This window comes from Balearica regulorum, chromosome 8 (genome assembly GCF_011004875.1).
Source record: "Balearica regulorum gibbericeps isolate bBalReg1 chromosome 8, bBalReg1.pri, whole genome shotgun sequence".
Lineage (NCBI taxonomy): Eukaryota > Metazoa > Chordata > Aves > Gruiformes > Gruidae > Balearica > Balearica regulorum.
In genome coordinates, this window is record NC_046191.1 from 29974153 (window position 1) to 29997190 (window position 23038).

General features: G+C 44.0%; 1 protein-coding gene across 2 annotated transcripts in view; it reads left to right on the forward strand.

Annotated features, from left to right (window-relative positions):
• The window catches only part of ACBD6 (acyl-CoA binding domain containing 6), an 86157-nt gene that overhangs the window by 19698 nt on the left and 43421 nt on the right, over positions 1–23038 (forward strand). For both annotated transcript variants that reach the window (XM_075760391.1, XM_075760390.1), the window contains exons 4-5: positions 6920–7002; positions 17517–17622. In XM_075760391.1, coding sequence (XP_075616506.1) covers positions 6920–7002; positions 17517–17622 — 189 coding nt within the window. The remainder of the gene's footprint in view (positions 1–6919; positions 7003–17516; positions 17623–23038) is intronic.

Sequence of the window (23038 nt, forward strand, 5' to 3'; positions counted from 1 at the left end):
CTGCAGAGCATACTGCCATTATTTATAGGACAGTTTGCTCAAATTGTACAGATCTTCAGTGGTCTTTTGAAAATGCTCCAGGTGCTGAGTCATGTGCACGCTCTCGCTGAGCTGCTGCTGGGAGCCAAGAAGGATTGTTGAGAGAGGAATATTAAAATAGTCTGTTTATGACGGCCATTAATATGGCTGGTGCGGAGGGTACCGCAGCCTTTCACGAAAGTGCAAGGGAGGGTTTTATGAATCCTGCTCAAGTGTTTAATACAGTGCCTAATTTTATAGATGGTAAAAAAAAAAAAAAAATCTTTTAGTAGCATCACCTCCAAAGGGTTAATATTTACCTTCCCTCCTGCTGCAGGTAGCATGAAGTTCAGCTGAGCTGTAAAGTCAGAAGGATACAGGTGGAAAATACCTTTGGAAGAGGACATTGTTTGTCCTCATTTCATGCTTCATTAGCCACCCTGCCGGAGGACCCTCTCGCATTGTCCCGGGGTCAGGAGCCTCCCGCGGTGTTGGGGGAGAAGGGACATCTCCTCCTTGTCCAAGGGCTCTCATCTCCTGACCACCTGCATTTGGGGTGGAGAGCACCCTCCTCCCCTTGGCTCTCCTGGCACTGGCCTTAACCAGTGAAGGAAAAGACGGGCAGCAATTATGGCACACACAATTAACGAGCTTCTAATCTCCAGCCTTGCGTGTAATTGCTGCTGTCAAATACAATTAGTGTCTGCCCAAGTTCCCTTCCCAGGGGGACGGATGGGCTGTGGCACAGAGGGAGAGGAGGGGAGTGAGCGTCTGAAACTTCAGGAGAGTTTATGTTTTCTTGTTGCCTCCCTAATAATCCTCACTGCTGAAATTGGGTCCAGAAATGTTAATCCAGAGCATTAAGGGGACACGGTGGCCAGCGAAGCAGACTTTGAGGTCTACTGTTGGGTTAACTCTGTGTCTTCTGTAAAATTTGTCAACTGAGACTATACCAGCTTAATTACAATTCAATCAGCACGCTTCAGGGACTTACTGGTGCCTTTGTGTCAGCCTGCCAAGGTTCCAGGATGTCACCTGTCTTGTCATGGCAGCTGAAATTGGAGCTGTGATCACCTCCCAGGTGTAGTTTGGGGAGTTGTGACGCACTCCAGGGTTTCTCCTGCCTCTGCCAAGCAGACCTCTGTGAACATCCAGTGCTTGCAGCTCCTCCAGGCTCAGTGGCTCAAGACCCTTGGTTGCACCCTAAAGCCCTGCAGGCACCCTGTGAGGCCGAGGCAGATTTTGGTTGCTGCTTTTATGGCTGCTGGAGGCTGCCACGTTCCTGTCGAGCAGGGTGTTTCACTGTTCTGTACATGCACCTTTCTCCAAACTGTTACAGAGCAAGGTAACGTGTGTCCCTGGCCCCAGCGCTGGGCCAGGCAGGCACCTGCAGCTGGAGGAATGGGTGAGCTGTAGGAAGGTGAATTACGTAGAAGAAATGCAGATTGGAATCTGCACTACGTATTTGCTGCTGTGGAAACACTTGAAGTTTTGATTGTAGTAATTTTGTTGGGAGTATTTCTTGTCTCCATCCCATAAAGCCCAATGCAGCTGCTACTCTGACTCAAGTTGCATTAGGCTCAGAGGAAGAGAAGAATAATACAATTAAGTAGCCTCTGAACATAACCTGTGAATTTCTTCACGCACTGCGGTGGCTCGGGTGTAAGATCCCAATGCATAGCTCTTATTTAAGTTGTCTGACTTTCCTATTTCCAAGATGCCTGATGATGAGGAGGGCCACAAAGCTGATCAGAGGGCTGGAGCACCTCTCCTATGAGGACAGGCTGAGAGAGTTGGGGTTGTTCAGCCTGGAGAAGAGAAGGCTCCAGGGAGATCTAATTGCGGCTTACCAGTTTCTGAAGGGGGCCTACAGGAAAGATGGTGAGGGACTGTTTATCAGGGAGTGTAGTGACAGGACAAGGGGGAATGGGTTTAAGCTGAAGGAGGGTCAATTTAGATCAGATGTTAGTAATAAATTCTTCACTGTTAGAGTGGCGAGGCACTGGAACAGGTTGCCCAGAGAGGTTGTGGAGGCCCCATCCCTGGAAGTGTTCAAGGCCAGGCTGGATGAGGCTTTGGGCAACGTGGTCTAGTGGAGGGTGTCCCTGCCCACAGCAGGGGGGTTGGAACTAGATGATCTTTAAGGTCCCTTCCAACCCAAACCAGTCTATGAAGACCTTAAGTCTTGACCATTCCAAGGCATTAGCCGATGTAACTTCAAAGACAAGTATTTTGATGAGGTGAACCTTTTTTGCTAATGGCTTTCTCTTTTTCTTAACTATATATTTATGTGAAGCTACTTAAAGGTTTTGGGTGTGGAGAAGAGCCAGAGTGTGAGACATGAGGGAATTGGCGGGATGATAGATGTACTGTGCAACACAGCCACGTGCCTTGCCAAACACCTATTGCTGCTGGGTGTCTAGACAGGCAAAACTAGCCAGAGTTCTCTTTTTGCTCTGGATAAACTGGGATGCCCTACATTTAACCCATGCCTATGACCTAGCTCTTCTATTAATTCCAAGTTATGGATTTGGGTTTGTTTTTTTAAAGTTTCAGTAAAACTTGTGCTATTCCTGCTGTTTTGTAGTATCTTTGTAGGACTTCTCTGTACCTCTCTTTCTGTCAGATTGAGTCCCTCACCCTACATATAACATAGCTGTCTAGAATTCGGTCCAGTTCGGTCCCAGCTAATCACCGGTGGTAAGTTCACTTGCATTTTTATAACGAGTTCTGGCACATGAGTTTGAAGTGAGTCATCGGAAGGGCCCTTGGAAGTGCCATCTTGTTAAATCTGTGGCAGCCTGTTTTGTGTAGATTGGAACAAAGCTTGGGCTTCGAGATGAAAAATAATAAATCCCTGTCTTGTCTTCAGGGATAGAGCAAGACGTTGGCCCACCAAACCAACCCCTGACAGGAAACTACCGGTCTTCCTCTTATGCTGTAATTTTCATTCTGCTCTCCAAAAATGCAAGAAGAGAAATGGATTGTGCTGTGATCGTGGGAAACTTTTAAGACCAAAATAGAAAGTGAACTCAAAACCCTCACAAAGAAGATGCTTGTCTCTAATTGTCTTTCCTTTCCATAATGCATAGTATGATAAAACTATCTTCTCTTTCTCCTTTATTTTTCAATCATGATTAGACTTTAATGTTGTTAAAGCTTATAAGTGAGTTTGAGTTGCTGTCTTGTTGAAGAGAAGATGGAGCTGAAATTCTCAGTGAGGCATTGGACAGAGTTTTTTAATGTGTCTGTCATTGTATGTTAACCTCTGAACTGGGACACGACGTCTGTTTTATGGCTGACAACAATTTAAAGGTATACATCTTGACATCGTGGATAAAGGAAGAAGGGGGAGTGGAGAAAAAAAATGAATTAATGATGTTAGCAAATATTAGTCCCTGTATTTCCATTTTGTTCAGAGAGTGGTTGTCAGGCTTTGAGGCCGTCTGGAGCAGCATTGTCAGTGACAGCCAGTCGAGATGCGATTGTACCTCGAATCAAGCCAGTCTTTTATTGACAAATACAGTGCACTGAGACAGGGATGAGGATGCTCTGCTGTCTGTTCCGGGAGGAGTGCGGCTTTTCTCCTGGCATTCCCGGTGACATTTGAAAAGGATAGTTCTGGGCTTAGTGGAGTTCCCTGCACTGGTCCGCGAGCACGTCGGGAGTCAGGGGAGTTGAAAATGTCTCTTAATGAGTATGTATGCTGCATGCTGAAGCACATATTGTCCATGATTTATGCTAGCTTTGGTCAACCTGATCCACCTACCAAAGTTAACTGTCATGAGTAATAGTGACTTTGATATCGGCCTTAATTGTACACGAGCAACAAAGAATCAATGGGCAAGAGTTAGGGGAAAACACGACAAATTCCAGTGCCTCTTAAGGCATCTCTTACGCTGCTTTAACAGCTCTTCCCAGACCTCTTTACGTGCCACTGCCCATGCTTTGGCACTTGAGTGCTATCCTCCGAGGTTTCTTTTTGTGCTGTCACTAATTCCCCCTTTTTTCCCCCCACAGTTTTTCACTTGCAGTTTGAGGCCACCCCCCCCACGCTCATGGAGCCTGCAGTTGTTTTTGCCTTTTCTACAGCATCTCTCTTGCCTGATCCTGCCTGCAGATAACACTGCTGTCATCTCTCTCGGATTCAGGTTGCAAATTATGGGAGCCTGGGATCATGTTATTTTTTTTTTTAACTATCATTAGTTACATGTGTATCTGTAGTGCTTTTGGACAGCAGCTGCCAGCAGTGAAAGAAATTGAGCTGGCTTAATTGAGAGCCATATAGTTAATTATTAGTGCCTTTTTTAAAGGAGGAGAGAGAAAATTTGCAGTGTCAGTTTTTAATTTCATTGTGGTTTGCAGGCTAATGCGACTTTAAACTCACTGGTCACTATCCGTGTATCTGTAGCGTTTCTTTTATCTTTCCAGCCCTAAAAGCCCTTTTGTGCCGTAGAAATGTCAAGAGATTTAAGGAGGAAAGTGCATGTGCACATTACTGATCCCTTCAGCCGGTATGAGTGACAAAAATACTGGTTCGTGAGCGTGCAATAGCTGTGATGTGGTTTGGAAGGAGCAACTGCTTTGTCCCACCGCTTTCATTACCCGGTTTGGTACGTTGCGCTCAGATCCTGGGTGCAAGTCCCTGGCAGGCTGGGTAGGATAGACATTGGAAGCGGGCAGATGAGCTCATGGTATAGGCAAGTTGTCAAGGGCGGCTGGAAAGAACCCAGTTTGTATCTGTGTTGAGGCAGAGGTAGCCTTTTTGAGAAGAAGTGTTGCTCGTAGCCTGGATAGATTCCCCTTGGGAAGTCCAGGGGTGATGAATGGTGGAGCCATGATGCTGTCTTTAGGGCTTTGCAGAGCAGAGGCGCAGGTTAAATCCAGAGAGAGTACCGAGACTTTTCCTGTACGTCTTTCACAAACTTGCTGTACATATTGAGGACTGTGATGGAATAAGCTTGATTCAGCGTTCATAAACTGAATATTGAGTTACCTATTTCTGTGTGAAAGAGATGGGATAAAAGCTACTTGGACAAAATAACCTGTGTATGGATTAAGAGCCAGAGAAGTTTTTGCCTGAGCATTTTTGGGAAAGCCTTTATTGCTAAGTTTCCCGATGACCTTATGTGTACTCAATCAACATGATTAATCTTCGGTAGAAAGGCATTGGTTGTGCAAAGAAGGTGAACTTAATCCAAGAAACCTGTTTTACAATTTCTGCCTGTAGAAAGATGAAATGTATTTTCTCAAGTCTTGTTTCTGATTTGAAAAAAAAAGCAGCAGCCAAAAAACTGTAGTGGGAAGAGATGAAAGAATATAGGTTAAAATTTTTTTGTTGTTTCTGATACTGGTTGAATGACCACTGTCCCTCAATATGAAAGATGATAGACTAGTTGTGAGTATAGCTTCATTTTGTAGATATTACTCTTGCATGTACTAGCAGATGATCTGAAATGAATTTTCTTTATAAGCGGTGCAGAAATAATTGATGGACAGTAAGGTTCTCTGCTAAATAATTTTTTAAGAGGGGCATTGCACTGTAAAGACTCTGAAGCCCTTTCCCTTCAGGAAAGGAGAACTTTGTGTCATCTTTCACTCTAAATTAGAGAAAGCCTACTTGCCATAGAATAGTTTTCAAAGCAAATTTCCTTTCCTTTTTTTCTTTTAAAGAAGTATGTCTGTGACATCTGCAAACCCAAATATTACAGCTTTGGGCTGGTATAGGAGAGCTGAAAGGTGCAACTGGTTGGCTCAAACCAGGCAGAATGTAAAAGTTAATGTATTCTGGGGAAATAGTAAATTAATTTCAAATGAAACCAACATAGGGAGCAGGAAGAAAGACAAATGTAAGTGTGTTTTATTTAAAAAAAAAAAAAAATTAAAAAATCAACATATTTCTAGGTGGAATTCTGATGAGGCAGCAATGCTTTTTGGTGTAATCGGCAATGTATTGCAGCTACTGAGAGACTGCTAGAGGCTGGGATGGCTTTCCCTTTGCTTCTGATTTTACTCACCCTGCGTATGATAATCTCCTCGTGGAAAGCCACAGAACTGTGCCCTGACACCAACACGTTGCAATTAATGGGCTGGGTTTATAAGGAATTTACTGCTGCGAATTGCAAACGAGTTTCGACTGCTTACCTGAAGACTGAGATATTAGATGCCCCAGAAGAGTTAGAGTTTCTGGTGCCCTGCACCCACTAATAGGGTCAGGCTTTCAGACAGAGCAGGCACTTACCCCTTTCTGCAAGTCTGGCATCAATGTGAAGGCAGCCAATTGAAGATCCCAAGCTGCAGGATGGGGTGGGTTTTTTTGGTTTGTTTTTTTTGTGGTTTTTTTTTTTTTTTTTTAAAAGGTAGGCCTGAGGCTCTGTATCGATCAATCATTATTCTAATTGTTCATTTCTATTATGGTGGGAATCATTCAGAATCCTAGAGTTCCTGGGAGTAAATCATTTGGAAATGCTGCCCATTATAAAATTTAATTTTAAATCTATATTAAATAGATTTATAAAGGCAAGCTTTGCAATCTAGTAACATAACATTATGCTGCCTCACAGAGGCTCAGCTTTTGGGTCCTAAGGGGCCACGGCTGGGAGTGCTACGGTGGCAACGCTTGGGCTCGTTGTGAGCGGGCCAGCAAGGCTACCGAGCCCACCTCTTGGGTGACCCTTCCGGGCCACCTTCAGAGGAGCGCTGATCCCATGGGCCAAGAGATCTGTCCCGCTGTTCTGGATGGAGTAGGATCATGGGCTACCATTTGCCGTGAAGATGAGGTTTCCAGAGGGCTGATTCCCATCTCTGGGGCAGGGGAAGGGGTGGGAGATGGTGGAGGGGTGGCACAGGCTGGAACGGGATGGGAGCCAACATGCTGGACCAATCTTTCTTTTTCTTTCAGACGGCAGAGAAGAGGGGAAAGGAAAGCAAAACTGCATTTGGAGGCCCGGTTGTCAGCTCGTTATATCAAGAAGAAACAATCAGGTGATTATCTGCGCTGGACTTTAGTTAAAACCAGTATTTTTCTAATGTAATTTTGTTAAGCTTTTTCTTTTTTTTAACATTGCACAAGTGTGGTGGCAACTACAACAGCATAATAAATGACAGGAAAGAACTTTTCAGGTCCATAATCATTTAAATCAATAACTGCCTGTATCATTGCCAGGTAGTAACCTTTCCCTAGCACGAGATGTGGGGGAAGGGCAAGGCTTCCCATTTTTCAGTTATATGGCTAAAAAAGGTAATATTGGGTATTTTTAATAGCAAGCTGTTCAGACACTACCTCTTTCAAATAGTTATTTCTTTACCAATACATTCATTAAGGATTGTTCAGTGAAGGTTTTAATGTTGGACAATGTTTGCCTTCAGGGAGAGTTTGTACCTTATATCAAATTAATTTTTTCAAGCTTCTGCAGCTAGCATAGCAGAAATGCATTTACTGAACTAGAATGGCTGCTATTTAAAAACTGTCAAGGTGCAAGTAGTTAGTGACATTAGCTACTGAATAAGGACAGCTGGGTTTTCTTGTTTGGTTGGGTTTTACTGTTCCAGACTACTAATCATGAGTATAATATTAACTCCAATACCTAAATGATTGTCTGGAGGATCTTTCAGAATATAGCATCGTATTTTTACTTAAAATGAACAGTCAGGGAAAACTAAATTTTTGAGCAGTGTTTGCCGTCATGTTGCAGTCACCTATTTATGTGTGTGCAATCCCATCTGTTTTGTTGAATGTCTTGCATCATTTTAGTCCCAGGAAACTAAAAAGTAAACACTGATTTCTCTACACACAGCCTCCCAAGCTTGCTGAGAACTCTCCCAAAGTGTTGAAATTCTAACACAGCATTTCTTTGACTTCTTGTCACAAACTAATGAAAACTAAGCCTTGAGCAGGTGGCTCCAAACCCAGGTCAGGTAGAAATTGGTACAGCTGTGTCCAGAGTAAGCAAATAGGGTTGCAGCTTTGTGCTTGGCAGTAGTGTGGGCACTTCCCTTGGTGTTGCAATCCGCTTTATGGTGAGATGGAACAGTTGGCCAGGAGTTGCCTTCTCTGCCTCGCGTGGAGAGCCAATGCGTCTTTAACTTGCCTCTGGACCCCAACCAGAAGTGGTGAGGTATGACCTTGGTGTAACACGCTGTTTGAGGCATAGCACTTCTGCTAGCCACAAGCTCCTTTTGCTTCCCTGCTCAGTCAATGTAGGTCTCATCCTTGATCTCATAGTTTGACCTTGTGGTTTAAATCCTGTTCGAAGTGTTCTTTCAGGAGTGGAATGTATCGGTGCTGCCCACTGAGCGCTAACTATGAGCTAAGTTAGTCCTACACTGCTTGCGGAGTCTTGGCTCTCCCCAGTACTGCCTGTGCCCCTTCTTGGATAGGAAATACAGTACAATATACAGGAAAACAGAGTTTGCCCTGGTTGGCTTGACTAGCCTAAATCTTCTTGTCATAACTTTTGTTTTTATTTCCATGAGAATGTGACTTGTGTAAGACTTGAAGTACAGGTCTGAATACGCTGTTTTCCAACATACCATGAGGAATATATGTGCTGTATGTTTAGTAGAGCGTAGCTGTACTGGCTGTAGGCAGATTTAGGCTCTGATCCTGCTGTAGGGAGTTAAATGAAGTCCCCCAACTCTGCTGGCAGAATGGAAACTTGTGTATAGGCACATCTCTAATGGTAATAATTATAAAAGTAAAAGCATAGCCCTAACCAGCAAAATTGCACTGGTACAAAATCTGCAAGCAGATGAGTCAAAGGATGGCACTGGACTTTCAGTTTGGCATCCAAGTTTCTCTAGAGCTTGCAGTGGATTGATTTGGTAGTAATACCACTCACCTGAGAAGGGTGACTTTTCTGAAGCTGTGAGCAGTTACTTACAAGAACCTAAGATTAGCATTCAGTGAATCTTCAGTGCATTTGTGAATAGAATGTAGCTTTTAAAAAAAAAGTCATTTTCTGTAGTGGAAGAAAATGAAAATGTTTAAGGGGAAAGAAAACGTAATAGTTACAGCCAGCATAAACTTAAACACATTGATAGTTACTGGTAAGTTCAGAGTGCATGTATAGACTGCCTCAAAACCTAAGATCTGAGAAAAGAAACTTTGATGCAGACTATTTTATTGACTCAGTTGTCTATGGTAGGCCTTACTGAAGCTTTACAACAAGCCTGCAAAAATTGGAATATAAATCAAACCACTTTAGTCTCTGTTTTCCCAGGGCTGTTGATATGATCCTTTAACTAAAAAATATTTATCCTATTAAGGAAGCCCGGAATAAGAAAAAAAAATAATCTTATTTTGTGTACTAAAAACTAAAACTTGAGTCCTCATCACCCCTCATCTGGGTTCTGACAGACTGCTGAAAACAATTTCTCAGCGGGCATTACTCTGCCAAACACAGCCTACCATATACCCTTTAGGATTGTGCTGATGCGAAGGCAGGTAAAGTCTGTCTAATTTATCTGGATTTCGGCATCTTCCCACCCTCACTTTATACCAGGAGATAGACAAGAATGCAGGTGCAGAGTTTTGAAGGTTCTCCTAAGCAGGTTGACTTATTTTTATTCGTAGCAGAAGCTTTTGAACAGTTTAACAAATGATTAACCTCCTCCAAGCTGCCACTGTTTAATAGGAACATGAGAGATCTTATTTTAAATGGTGTAAACCACTAGTTTACCATCAGCAGTAAATTACCATAATGCTCACATTCCTTTTGTGGAATTAAATGCTTGGGGTTTAGGGTGCAAATCTGTAAATGTTGGACAAAGTGGAATAACCATACCCTACCCGAAAGTCAAGTGGATCAGAAGTAAGAGGAACTGGGATGGTGCCAGGGCTGATTTTGCCTTATCACTAATTATCTCAGATGTTTCTGCTTTGAGAAGAAGATAGAAAAATGGTCAGCCTGACTCACAGAAGTACATTGCACTGATTCCAAAATAAATTCAAAAGCATCCATAGAAACAGGTTATACCGATCTAATTAAATCAATTTAGAAGGAGATTCGGTTAAATCAGTGCAATTTGTGTGTTCATAGATCAATCCTGAAATCAGGAGAAGGTCTCTTGAGCTAATGAGGCGTAGCAGTTATTTACTTTGGGGTGCTGGGCACTGGTCATCAATTAGGAGTCATTAATAAACCCTGGCAATAAAGAGCTCAAGTACCCCCAGTGACTAATGGGGAGCAGTTGCAGTATGTATTAGCATAGTGCTCTGCCTCTGTGTTTCTCTGCAAATCACTTATCTCACTCCAGGCATTACATAAAATAATGCGTGCTGGTGACTGATGATGGGACTTGGAGGTTCCCATGGAAGGAAGGATTTAGAAATTATCTGTGATTTCAGGCTGGGTATAGTGGCGGGTTTGGTTGGTTGTTTTTTTTTTTACTGCTATATAAAGCTTTGTGTCTCTTTTCTGGTCTTATTATCAGAACAAAAGCAGTAGTAGTTGAGCTCTTTCATGATCAAATAGCTATAATTACAGTTTCACAAACCTGGGAAATGAGCAGTGAGATGAGGTTGACTGATGCGTCACCACTATAAATCTAATCTAAGGCATGAACTGAGGGAGATGACAAAAATACTGTAGCACTGGAAATTCAACTTTAAAGTTATTTTTCAGTATTTTTTTTAAAGCGGAGGCGAGGGGGAGGTAGTTTATGAGTGTTTCCAGCAAACAAAACCATTGATTTGGTAGATGAAGAATGCAAAATAATGTTGCCAAATGTCCGTGTCCCTTTCCCTTTCCACTGGAGGAGCCCTCCTGCACTCTGCCGTGGACCACTTCCACGTGGCCTCGGCATGCCGGGGTGGGAATGATGTCCACCGGTCGGCCCGGAGGCCTTCCTGAGCTATGCTTTACACTCCTGCCATCCCGAGGGATGCTGAAGAAGCCTTTCTCTGGTAGAAACTTCCACCCTTTCCTGTAATGCTTGGGAGTGACTCTGTTCACAAGCGGAGCTCCGTTTAGGATTGGGGTGCGGAGCAGGCACCCCTCAGATTTGGGAGCCCGCCTGATGCCGTTTAATCTATCAGAATTGTATTAATCCCACTAACGCAGCCGCCATCTGGCCCTGCTGCCGGGCCAGCTCGCGCAAGCCCCCGTGATGGATGGCCTCGGGAATTGATTAGTTGTTGTGCGAGACAAATGAACTGTTTTGGCAGAAAATACCAGAGGTCGCTGCGTGTGGTCAGGCACAAAGGCTGCTGAATTTTAAAGAGCTGCTTCCAGCATCCATTGCAAGGATGCCACTTCGGAGCGGCGACGGCTTTTGAGACGAACTCAGCGCTCCGGAGCACGGTTGGGGTTTTTTTCTCTTTTTCCAGCCCTGCATTCAGGAACGCCGGCACTGGAAATAAGCACGGAGATGCGGGAGCCGGCGTTCTTGCTGTGTTGGGAATTACAGGCTCACGCTGGTATTGTGCGTGCGTTTTGGTGGCTGTGCCACAGATGTCGGTCGCACAAATGCTGGGCTGTGCAATCCCTGCAGAAGAGCTTTCCTGGTTGTGCAGAGCCCGAGCGGCCTGCGGCGTGCTCAGCCGTGGCGCGTCTCAAACAAAACACCTGCGGGTCCAGGCAGCTGGGGTTTGGGTTTGGGTTTTTTTTCAGGTCAGTGTTATTTAGAAATGGATGCTCTTTTGGTGATGTTCAGCGGGCAAGTATCTGACTTCAAGATGATTGCCAAGTTTATTGCTTCCCTTGCTTTTTATTGTCCCCGGAGCGACCACCCTTGGGGTTTTGCTTTGTTGTGCAAAGGGGCGGCTTGGCTCAGGCCTGCCTTCCCTTTGGGAGAGAGCATCCTTCAGTGGTGGCTCCTGTTTGGGCTTTGCTCGGCCGCTTCCTCGCCGGTGCTGCCGCTAATCTACCAAAGTGCATGCGGCGACGGGTGGGGAATTGGATGACACATGTCTCGCTATGTCCCGGCTGCTCTCGGAGGACGGCACGCGAGCGTGCCGGCAAGTGGGCAACACTTCCCCCGGGACGGCCTGCCGGCTCAGAATAAACTTGAGTTATGGATTTATTCAGCTTGTAAAACCTCAGCTGGCATAAATAATTGAGAAAGCAAAGGTTTGTCTGTGGTGCATACCTCAGGGACCCACTCCTGCCTCCCTCCCTCCCACCACCCTTTCTTATGAAAATGATCCCAGTTGCACTGATAGATAATAACAACACCAAGCAATTAAAAGCTATGGGTGGCTGGAGAGAGGAGAAAAGGTTCAGTTAATGAGCTTTTCCTCTTCCTGTGCCCAGGAGAGCCTCAGAAGTGACGAGGCGATTAAAGCGAAGAGATAATTATAGATTATGTGAAAATGGGTCCCTTGGGGGCCGAGGGCCTTGACATAAACAGTAAGTGTTGCTAGTGTCTCTTGGCTCCCCGCACGCTGCCTGCTCCGCTCCACCGCGCTCCCGCTCGCTCGGCAGCGCCGTGCCAAGCAGACGGGCGAAGCCACCTGTTAGCGGCACCCGGGGCCGCTCCGCAGCGGGTCCGCTGGGACGTGGCTTGGACCAGCCCCGGGAAAAGGGGAGAGAAAGAGAGAGAGAGGACGCCCAAAGTAGCACCCGATCGCAGCCCTCTGCCCAGAGCTTTGTGCTGGAGGTAACCTGCAAGGGGGGGAGGAAGGGGATGGGGCAAATGTGGAGGATGCTCTCTGCGCGAGGGTGGAATATCTGCATTTCAGTGCCCTTTTTCGTGGCAGTCTTGGTGGCTGTTTAGGAAGCAAATAGGTTTACAGCACTCCAGGTGAAAAGTGAAGACTGATTAACCGGTGGCAGATCTTTTCCACGAGATGTTTAAAAACTGTTGGCTCAACATGTGTGTTTTGGATGGCTTATGAAGAAGGCTTGTGAAGAGTTCCAAGCTTGGGGAAGAGATGGCTTGGTTTAAGTCCTTCCACGTGCTTTTATTCAAGGATGGAAAAAGCTGCCCATGTGCTACCTGCAGGCAACAGATACGCTTCAGCTCAACGTTAAATCAGTTAGCATCTCTTACTGGGGATGGGGGAGAGCAGAAGATAATAGCTTTGGGGGCTGAACACGTGTCAGCAAGGGAGCAGAGAAAACCCTTCTGGCCATCCTCAAGAAACAAACATATTCACTGCTTTCACTGACAGTCAAGTGGTGGCTGATTTGAAGACTCCTTTTTAGCTCAGCAGAGCCGGTGCTTGTATATCACACAATCTGACGTGGAAACAAAACCGCATCGTAGTCTTCCTTTTAACTACAAGTTTTAAATAATTGTGCGCATCTCCATGAGGTTGAGTTTAATGGTCTTTCCCATCTGAAGAGGTCTTGAATGCTGTATTTTTACTTAAATTGAGATTTTCCTGAAAATACTGATGGAAGTGCAATGGGTTGTGGCCACCTGTCCATCCCCCCTTCCGATATTATGTGAGCAATGTCTTTGCAGTGTCACTTTTGTGTTTCTGATGTGCTTCTGTCTGGTTTTAGACTGTTTCTACCAGTTTCTGGGCCTTGCTGCTGGCTCTTACCAGTTCTATGTGGAGTGCAAATTCCTGCTTGGAACCAGTCTGATAAAAACACTGCATCCTTTTTTGTTTTCTTGTAGGAGGGATTATTCAGTATGTACACATACACGTGTGTAAAATAAAGGGAAGGCAGGGGGGAAACCTGAGTTGCAAGGTTTTCAAGCTGTGTTTCTTATTTGTCCTGTGTGGTTTTGAATGCAAAGTCAGCAAATAACAGTAACTTGGCTTTATTCCATTCACACCTTTCAAGTGGAGCTTTTTCCCTACTATTGGTTCCTCAAAAAATCTGGTTTTAACTCCTATGAGCTCTTTTCTCAGCTTCCCTTTCTGGTTTTGGCACATGACTAGATCAAATTGTTTTAAATGTCGGGAGTGCAGCTTCACGTGACTATTTTGTTTGCAGGTAAAATGTCTTTGTTACGATTGTATAGACTTCCCTTGAATCTATTCAGGAAAGGGCTCATTTTTCTTGGTTAATATTTATCAAAAAGTTGAAGATAATATATGCTAATTTTTTTTAAAGAGGGCATCAGAGGCAGAGGAATGGTTTAAAGCTTGAGAAATAAATGCAGAGTAGAAAGATAAAATTTCCCAAAACCTTATCTTCAGGTGGGGAAATTGCTATTCTGGATTAATTCCATTGTGGACACTTCTGAAAGAAGAGTGGTTTTTTGGAAGGGGGATATATAGAGCATTTGCAGAGCTGGTTATTCCAGAAAAGCTAAATCATATCCAAATAGCTGTGTCAGGTCATTTCCCCCTAACAGATAATAATATCCTCGGGGGAAAAAAAAAACAACTGTAGAAGTTTTGTCTGGAGGCTGCAGTAGGAAGATTGCCTGGTTTTGGTATGTCAGTGTTAACGTGCCCTCTCTCTGCTGGTGCAGAGCCCGCAGCATGGTACCCGGGGAGCACAGTCAGCTGCTTTATGGGTGCCACGTACCTTCGGGTACCTCTGGTGCTGCCGTGTGAGGTCCGGCGGGGCTCTGCAGCACGTGGAAACGCCGGTGCCCGGGCTGACTGGGTGGCATTGCCTCCAGGGATGGAGGGCACAGCCTGAGCTCGTGGTTGTGACGCAGAAAACCATCCAGGAGTAACTGAGGATGGCTGTGGACTTCTTTAGCACTGAGAGACTGGGCTCTGCTTTGGCGTTACGGAAGAGAGTGGTTTGTAATAAATGAAGTGTGTGTGGCCACGCAGTGGGGGAAATGCTGCTGGAACCAAGTTACTGTGCAGTGTCGCCTGAACAGCAGCTTCCTCCGAACGGCTGCTTTCAGCAGCCAAGGGTGCGTTTGAGAGGTTGGACTAACAAGGTAGGACTAGAGGGACTTCCTGGCATATCAAATCAGCCTTTGTTAGTGGGGGCAGGCATGTCTCATAACCTCCATCATGAATCTGTCAAGCTCCATCTCGAGCAATATAAGCTTTTGCCTTTTCTAATCCTGCCGTGAGATTCTTTTTTCCTCAGATTTCAAAGTAATTGCATCTAAAGCATGCAGTGATCTATTTCCCAGGAGCTTGTGTAGTGTACAGACAAGACCTCCAGCGAATGAGTTCATGAGAGACTGGTTAAGAAACTGGAAGACTTCTGTGATGTCCCTAGGCCTATACATGGAGTGTAAAATCTTGTGCAGCATCCATCCCTTTGCTGGAAAGGTGCAAGTCAGCTATGAGGAAGGACTGCTTGGGTACAAAGACATGGGGTGATGTGCAGGTGAACTAAAGGAGCTATTAAAGGAGCAACATGAGAGAGAGGTCAGAAGAAGTGACTTCTTTGGAGAAAGCACCACTTTACTGCAGGAGCTGAATATCAGCACTTTTCTCCCACCTTTTACTGGCACTGAAGAAGGAAACAGATGCTTGAGATCTGAAAAATAGAGTGTAACTTAGTAAGCCAGGTGTGTCATAATTAGACTGGAAGTCAAACTTGTGTCACAGAGCTCTGCCTGTCCTGATGGGAACTGGGGACGTAGTCTTGGTGGCATTGGTATTGTTTTTTGGGGACTATAGGTCAGAGAGCATCACTTCTTTTGTAACCCACTGCTCAAATGGAAATAACGTTTAGATTTTACTTTTCCTTGCTCTGATGTTGTTCAGCCTGTGAGGTTCAAGAGCAGTGCAGATGAACAGGAGGAGTACTGTCGCCTTTTAGCACCGGGGGATCGGTTCTCGAACTGCCCTGTTGCATTGCAGAGGCTGTTCTCTCTCCTGCCCGAAAGGCCCACGGCAGAACGACCTCCCTACTGGGTGTGACCTGCTCCAGGAATTTTTACAAGGAATTTTCTTTGAGGCTGTCAGGTCTGAGTTCTGCTGAACATCCAGTCTGTCTTAAGTTAAGGCAATTGAAAACTGGGGATGTCTTGAGAGGCAACTATTTTGTGTTTAACTCTTTGAAGCTGCCGAGTCCCAGAGCAACGCTGATTGAGCCACGGTTTTCATCTGAAAACCAGAGAGGGTAGTGTCTGGGCTTTTGGTTCACTTCTGGAAAACCCATGACCTCTTTTCTTTACTCCTTACTGGCAACACAGCTGTATCAGTGTATCTATACCTAAAGGTGTTACTGTAAAGGTGCCTCGTGCTAGTATGGCATAGCCCCCTTTCCATTGGAATAAGTAACTTTCCACCAGCATACCAGCACAGACAGTAGGGGAGTTGTACTTTCTCAGCAATACTGGTGTCAGTAACTTCCCAGCATGAGATTTATTACAGCAAGATAAAAATGTCTTGGTTCTGCTCTGGCCTGTTGCTAAAGATTCCTAATATTTGCTGCTTTAACTTCCACGAAGCTCTGTAGCTCCAGTCAAAAGCTTGTACAAAGATATTTTGTATTGTTTTAAGAATCTGTGAAAGGCCTTAACTTCATTAGAGATTCTGTTTGGTTAGGTGATAAGAACAGAAGTTTTACCATGTCTGAAGCCAGGGTATTGCTTTTAGCTCTAGAAGAAGCTGTAGGTGTAACTCAAGCACCTGTGACACCACAGCTTGATCTTTCTGCCCACAAGCAGACCTAAGCGAGCACGCACTGGCGTCCCAGTGCAGACACGTCTGGTCCCTCTGCATACGCTGGCCTGCTGCTCTGAGCAGAGATCACAGTCGAGCTTTGTCTTAAAGGGAGGACTGCAGTTGGGTCACCTGCAGGCTGGTAAATACTTAAAAAAAAAAACAAACCAAACCCAAAAACAAAACCAACCAAGCCCCGTGGTCAGATTCCAAGACAAACACCAAAGTTTTCACAAATCCCTGGACAATTACTTACCAAAGAGTACCCAATAATAGCAGGCACCTGTTTTAAAGCCACCAAAAGAAAGTGCTTGCCTACTGTTCACCCCTTCACACATAGAATACTAAGTTGTGGAGCTTGTCCTTTAGAGAGGCCAAGAGTATAGTAGGTTAAAGAGCAGAATAGACTGGGAAAAGGACCTGGAAAAGGCTGATAAATCTGCTCATCTGGATGCCACTGCTAGCTAAAGAAATCCTTAAGCCACTGAGTTTCTGAAGCTGGGAGGATCCAATTGGGAACAGATTGCTTTGCGTGTGTCCTGTTTCTTCTGCTTTTTTCTCCAAGCCACCCTTAGTAGCCACTGTCCGAGATGGATGGCATCGGAAGGGTCTTTGGTCTGACCCGGAGTGGCTGCTACAGGTCTGTATAGCAGGGAGAAGAGCAGCTTTAGCCTTTTCTCTTCTGTGGGATTGCAGTGATTTATACCAGGACTTGAAGGTGGGTTTTGCTGGCTAACTTTATAGACTTCCTGTGCCCGTTCACAGGAGTAAGCTGACTTTTGCCCTGGCATAATATTGTTTAAAAACAACCTTTGTTTTCCAGGAGCCAGAGTCTTCTGTCTCTTACCTTGGAAAAAACTCATATTATTCTGCATGTGCAATACTAGGCATCTGTTTTAGTCCAGTAATGCTATTGAAATGTCTTAAGAAAATTAGAGCATGGGATGTGCATGAGGCCTTTGCGTTGTGCAGTAACACGCTTTTTCTTTTGCTTTTGTTTCCTGAATAGGGAAGAGGACAAGAACATTTTTGATTACTGCAGAGAAAACAACATTGACCATGTAACCAAAGCCATTCGATCAAAAAAAGTGGATGTGAATGTCACAGATGAGGAGGTATGGAGAGAAAGATGAAGACTATCAATCTTTTAACTGTTTGGTGTATTAATTCACTGCTGCTCCTTTTCAAAATTCCCTGCTTAGGATTGTTATAACAAGGTACTACAACAGTTGGACAAACACTTGGTCACAGAGACAGGGATAATCTATTTGAAAATAGCCTTCCGAGTGTGGATGCACTAACTGTGATGCTGTAGCATATCAGAAACTTTCTGTGTTATTTTCAGCAATGCCAGCAGCCGCTTGCAGAATAAGATCTTCTGAATCCACCCCCCTTTTCCCCACCTTGTACACTAAATGTGGTCAAATAGAAGTAGGAAGTGAGGGAAATGGCTTTTTTGACCGATGACCTCTGTTCACGGGTGAAGTAAGATTTCTGCCATGCCATCAGGTTTTCATTGTTCCCGGGTGGAGGGCAAATGAGTGACACTGGCTTTCCGGCTTCACGGAAACAGTGACATCTTCCAGTCTTTCTCTGCTCATCAAACTCAAAAACTCCATTTCCCCACAGGGAGCTAATACAGGCATTGCCAGAAACCTCAAGAAAAAGGAGTGTCTAAAATTGTGAATTGGCTCAATCCTGTTCTTGGTAAAAGTAAACACTGGATGTGGACAGTTTCCTGTTCATCCTTCAGGAAATGTTGTGGTACCAGCTTTGTCGCCTTGGTTTCGATGCTTGCATACTGCCACCTAGCCCTGCTCGTGGCCCGTCGTACGTACAGCTCCTTTTGCCCGCTGCTTTCCAGCACATTGTGTTTTGGTGAACAGATGAAGTGCTTACACATTCATAGACTGAGACGCCACAAATTCAGTTGGGTTCTCCTGTAGCTCTAAGCAGATTTCTGCCCTCTGAGCCATGACAGCCCCGGCTGGGGCTCTGAATGCTGATAGCAGAGCCTTTTATTATTAATCAGGAATTCATGTGAATTAATTTTCAGAGGAGAGGAGGGAGGGTGTTCACGATCAGGGTTGGAATTTCACATCATAAATTCAATGAACTGAAACTGTCATGTGCCACGTAGTTGCTGCAACAGTGCCATTACTGACCTCCGTCCCTCCTCCTGCCGATCACCAGCAAATGTCCAGGGCAGTCCCACAGAATGCAGCTGGAGTCCTTTCATTAATAAAAGCTCATTTTTGGGATCACATGCTTGCAATAAGTGTATAATAATATCGTGTTAGCATTGCTTCATTTCCAAGGGCAAGATGCTCTTTCACAGTTAGCAGGGTTCAGAAGCTCGTACCTTCCTTTGTGTTCAAGCAACAACTGTGTGAGTTTTCAGCCAAAGAAACTGGGGGGTTTTAAAAAAAAATCAAAATATTTGGTGAAAGATGGCTGAAATACTTTTGTGCTCTAACAACATAAATATTTAGAGCCAGATCTGAAAACTGCCAGGTGACATCCTCCTTGGGAATTATCCATGAGTCCCTGATGTAAGAGAGGTCCTGTTTCTGAACTCATGGGTACTAGCACATGGCTGTTGCAGAGAGTGGAATTGCTTCAGCAGAGGTAGGAGCTGCGAACCCTGCCTGCCTGTGAAGGGCTCATGGGAAGATTCCCCCGTGGAGGAAATTCTCACAGCCTCAGTGATTTTTGGCTTACCCCAGCAAATGCTTAAACAGGGAAGCAAGAACTTTTTTTTTTTTTTTTTGGCAAGTGCTGGCTTCCTTAGGCTTGACCCTAACTGGTCCAAAAAATATAATAAATTAGTGTACTAAAAAGAAAAATGTGAAAGAAATATTTCTTTCATGTTATGTTGGGGACCTGAAAGCATGACCAATGTTTGGTATCCAAACGTGTTCCTCACAGTCTGCAGGGTAGCTTATTTTCCAGTATCATGCAGGTTGATTGAAGTTTTAGAACCCATTTTAGACTAGCGATAACCCAGACTGAGCCTTTGGTAGAGTGAAGTGTATGCAAGCATAATCTTGTCACTTTTATTAACTATTTTAGTGTTACTGTATAAATACATCCTGCCATAGCCAAAAGATGCCTCTCCTAGCCCTCTGAACATAGCGCACGCTGTCAATCCTTTGATGTAAGTGCACATAAATTTAAAATGGCAGCAGGGATACGTACAAAGAGTTAACTTGTTATGAAACAAAATCTACTTGAGCACCAAATAGTCTCGTGCTAAACTGCAAAGACGCTAGGCTCAGCCTTTCCTTCTACGACAAAGGCTTGGCTGAGGTTGTAAGGTGTTTAGGTCTTATTTCTATGTGATGCATTAGTACTGTATCTAATTGTATCCCCTCATTCTGCGCAAACCTGAAATAAGTTAGCGAAAGGAGAAAAGAAATGAAGAATAAAATTGTAAAATGGGGATGGGCCGACTTAGTTGAAGCAAAAGGATTTTGGAAGGGGCAACAGGAGTCTCTGGGGTTTAGATAGATGCACTTGGCGACTTTCAAAGCATAAGTGGTCTTCTCCCCGCAAGAAATAGAGATCTTCGTGTACAGCATTCAAGCCAGCATACCTGCTAACAGTTTGGATATAATAAACTTCAATTTAGAATTAAAGAATCTAATGACAGTAATCATGTACAAGCTTCCATTTACTGTGTCTAAATTGCCAAGAGTTCAGCAGAATAGCTCGCATTCGCTTAGAAGTGGCACGGACTAGAACAACCCGTTTCTCTTACATATGTCAGCAGGACTAACGAAATAAGGAATGGACTATGGCTGCGGAGTCGCCTTTTTGAGAAGACTATTTCTTTGACTTTTAACAAACCAGAAACTGCTCAAAAGCATATAGATGAGTTGCTTTTGTAATTTGTGCCAAGGGCTGTGGAGGTTGTAGATAGAGAATATTTATTTTTAATTGTTGGAGAAATCCCAGTAAACAAACATGTTACCTGTGTGCAGTATTTAAGCCCTTGCCAAAACTTTAATGAAAGGCATCTGAAATGATGCTCGCTTAGTCCCTGATCCTCATGCTTTTGAGACAGCAAGTGCCAAATTGGTGCCAGCTTGCCAAGGAAAGGACGGGGGGGGAGATGGGTTTGTAGAAGGATCACATACTTCTGGATTTACAGGCTTACTCCCATTAGAAAAACTTCCCCAGCTGTTTCAGAGCCCTGAAAGCGCTTGACTTCCAAATCAAACCTGAAGTTTACCTGTATAATTGCAACAATGGCCCTTCCATTCGCTGTTTTTTGCTGTTATGGGAGGATGCAGCCATTCTATATATATCTTTTCTTAATTACCAGTAATAAAGCACTTGCCACAAGTTAGAGCGGCTCTCATTGCTATACAGCCATTACAGCTGCAAACGTTGTGCCTAGAAGTATAGCTTAATATTGTAGCGCATCCATTCAGTTTGGCTTTGTTCTCTTCTTTCTCTGCACTGGCTAATTGATGTGAAAATCATCCCCATCCGTTTGTCTGCTGAGACTCGGTATATCCGAGACAAATCCCTGTCCTGTGCTTTGTTTGTGAACACCCTGTGACTTGGAGCTGAGCAAAATTGATGTGCTGTTGGCTTGAGAAACTGCTGCAGAAGCCGGCCAAGCTGGCAGCAGTTATCCAAGCAAAGCACAGAAGATTTAAGAGGCAGGGTTAGTGCACTGGGGCTATTTTTATGCTTTTTTTATTAAATACTTCAAAGGTAGGAGAAAATGCATCCTCTCAAGTAACTTCTGCAACAACTGCTGTGTGCTTGAATTGCATGGAAGGAGTACCTTGATGTTTGACTACGTTTAGTTGCGACCTCGCTACTGCGGTGCTTTCCTCTACAAAATTATTGGTGTTGCTTTCAGTCTGTCGTTGCCTAATGAAATAGTCATATGGGAAGCGTTTTGGGAAAGCTCAATCTGGCTCTTAAGATTTCTGCCATGTTATTTAAACGCAGAACCACGTTATATGCTGATACAAAGCAGCAGCTATGCAGACTAAAGAATTTTTTTAACATGCATAGGTGATATCCATGCTATACAAAGAGTTGAATTGCACATTTAGTTTAAGTTTGTCTTATTGCTAAGGTTTGTTTTACGGAAGACATGGGAAACAAGTGGATTTTGTAGCCGTATAGCTACCAAAGTACATTAAAACACTCAGGAGTTCTAGCTAATTTGCCTGATACTGTGCAAACAGTAGTGAATATTATCTTGGTTTAAATACAATTTTCTTAGCAATGCTTTTTGTTATACGTTAAGTAGGTTGAGATTCTTTTGCAGGTATTTTTGCTTCCACATCAAATGACGTGCTCTTGCACAGAAGGTCTCCAAAGTCCTTTACACGCCATGTTCAGGGCACAGCATGCTGCAAGGGTGCAGACATTTCTTGGGTGGAACGTGTCAGCTTTTTAATAGTGCACAATTACGATGCAGAGCCATTTAAGGCACTAATTGGAAAATATTGTATCCATTTAGAATTGCAGAGAAAATATATAGGTAAGCAGAGTGTAATTACCCAAAGTGGAATTGGCCCAAGACTTGAAATCCATACTCCTGCAAATAGCACAAGGAGATTTTTAATGACTCTAGATGATCAGGCTTCAGTTTCTTGTTCAAAAGGCAACATTTGCAGCAGAACCAGCCTTCCAGTGTCATGGGAAGGGACCGCTCGCACAGTGCTGCAGTAGCCCTGTGCAGCACTGTCTCTCCAGAACTGTTGGATTTCCTTTACTGGTTGCAGCCAAGTTCAGCACCAATAACATGAGGTTTTGCTTGTCCAGAGACAAATGCAAAGCAGTATATTCTAGCCACTAATCTGGAACGTGGATTTTGTTATAAAGGATAGAAATGCCTTTATTTTGTTGTGTAATTGCACAATAATTACACTTGTGTAATTACAATATTATTCCTCTTGCATATATAAAAAACCTGAAATCATCTGTTGAAGTATTTATTGCTATTGTGCTTATTGCAGATAGTGCTTCCTTCTTTTGAAATAAACATCTGTAGCACAAAAAAGTAGATATTATTTGTCCAACTGAAATGCTAATTCTGAAGTAATTACCAGTCCAGACATGAGTAAAGTATGCTAAAAATAAATTAAAGATCTTTCCATGTTTACCAATTGGTTTATATTATACTCTTCCCACTTTTAGACTTTGATAGTGGTGTTGAGTGCAAGAACATCAATCATTAAATGGCCCATGGATGTCATCAGTGCTTCCACAGAAAGTCATTGTCAGAAAATTCATTCTAATTCAGGGTTAATTAGTGTAACATTAAAATTATGTGTTACAAAAATTAATTACTTGCTGGGTCAAAAAGCGTGTTAAAAAGCTTAATGCCTTGTGTCTGAGATTGCATTTCCTTACTCAAAATCATGTTCTACCTCTGCTGCCCTGCCCAAGAACATCGAGCAGAAGCAGCGTGAGCTTCGGTTGCAGGTGTCTTCTGCCCCTCCTGCTGTTTTGGCACCGTGGTCGGGGAAATTTGGCTCACAGTTCCCATTAGCAGATAAA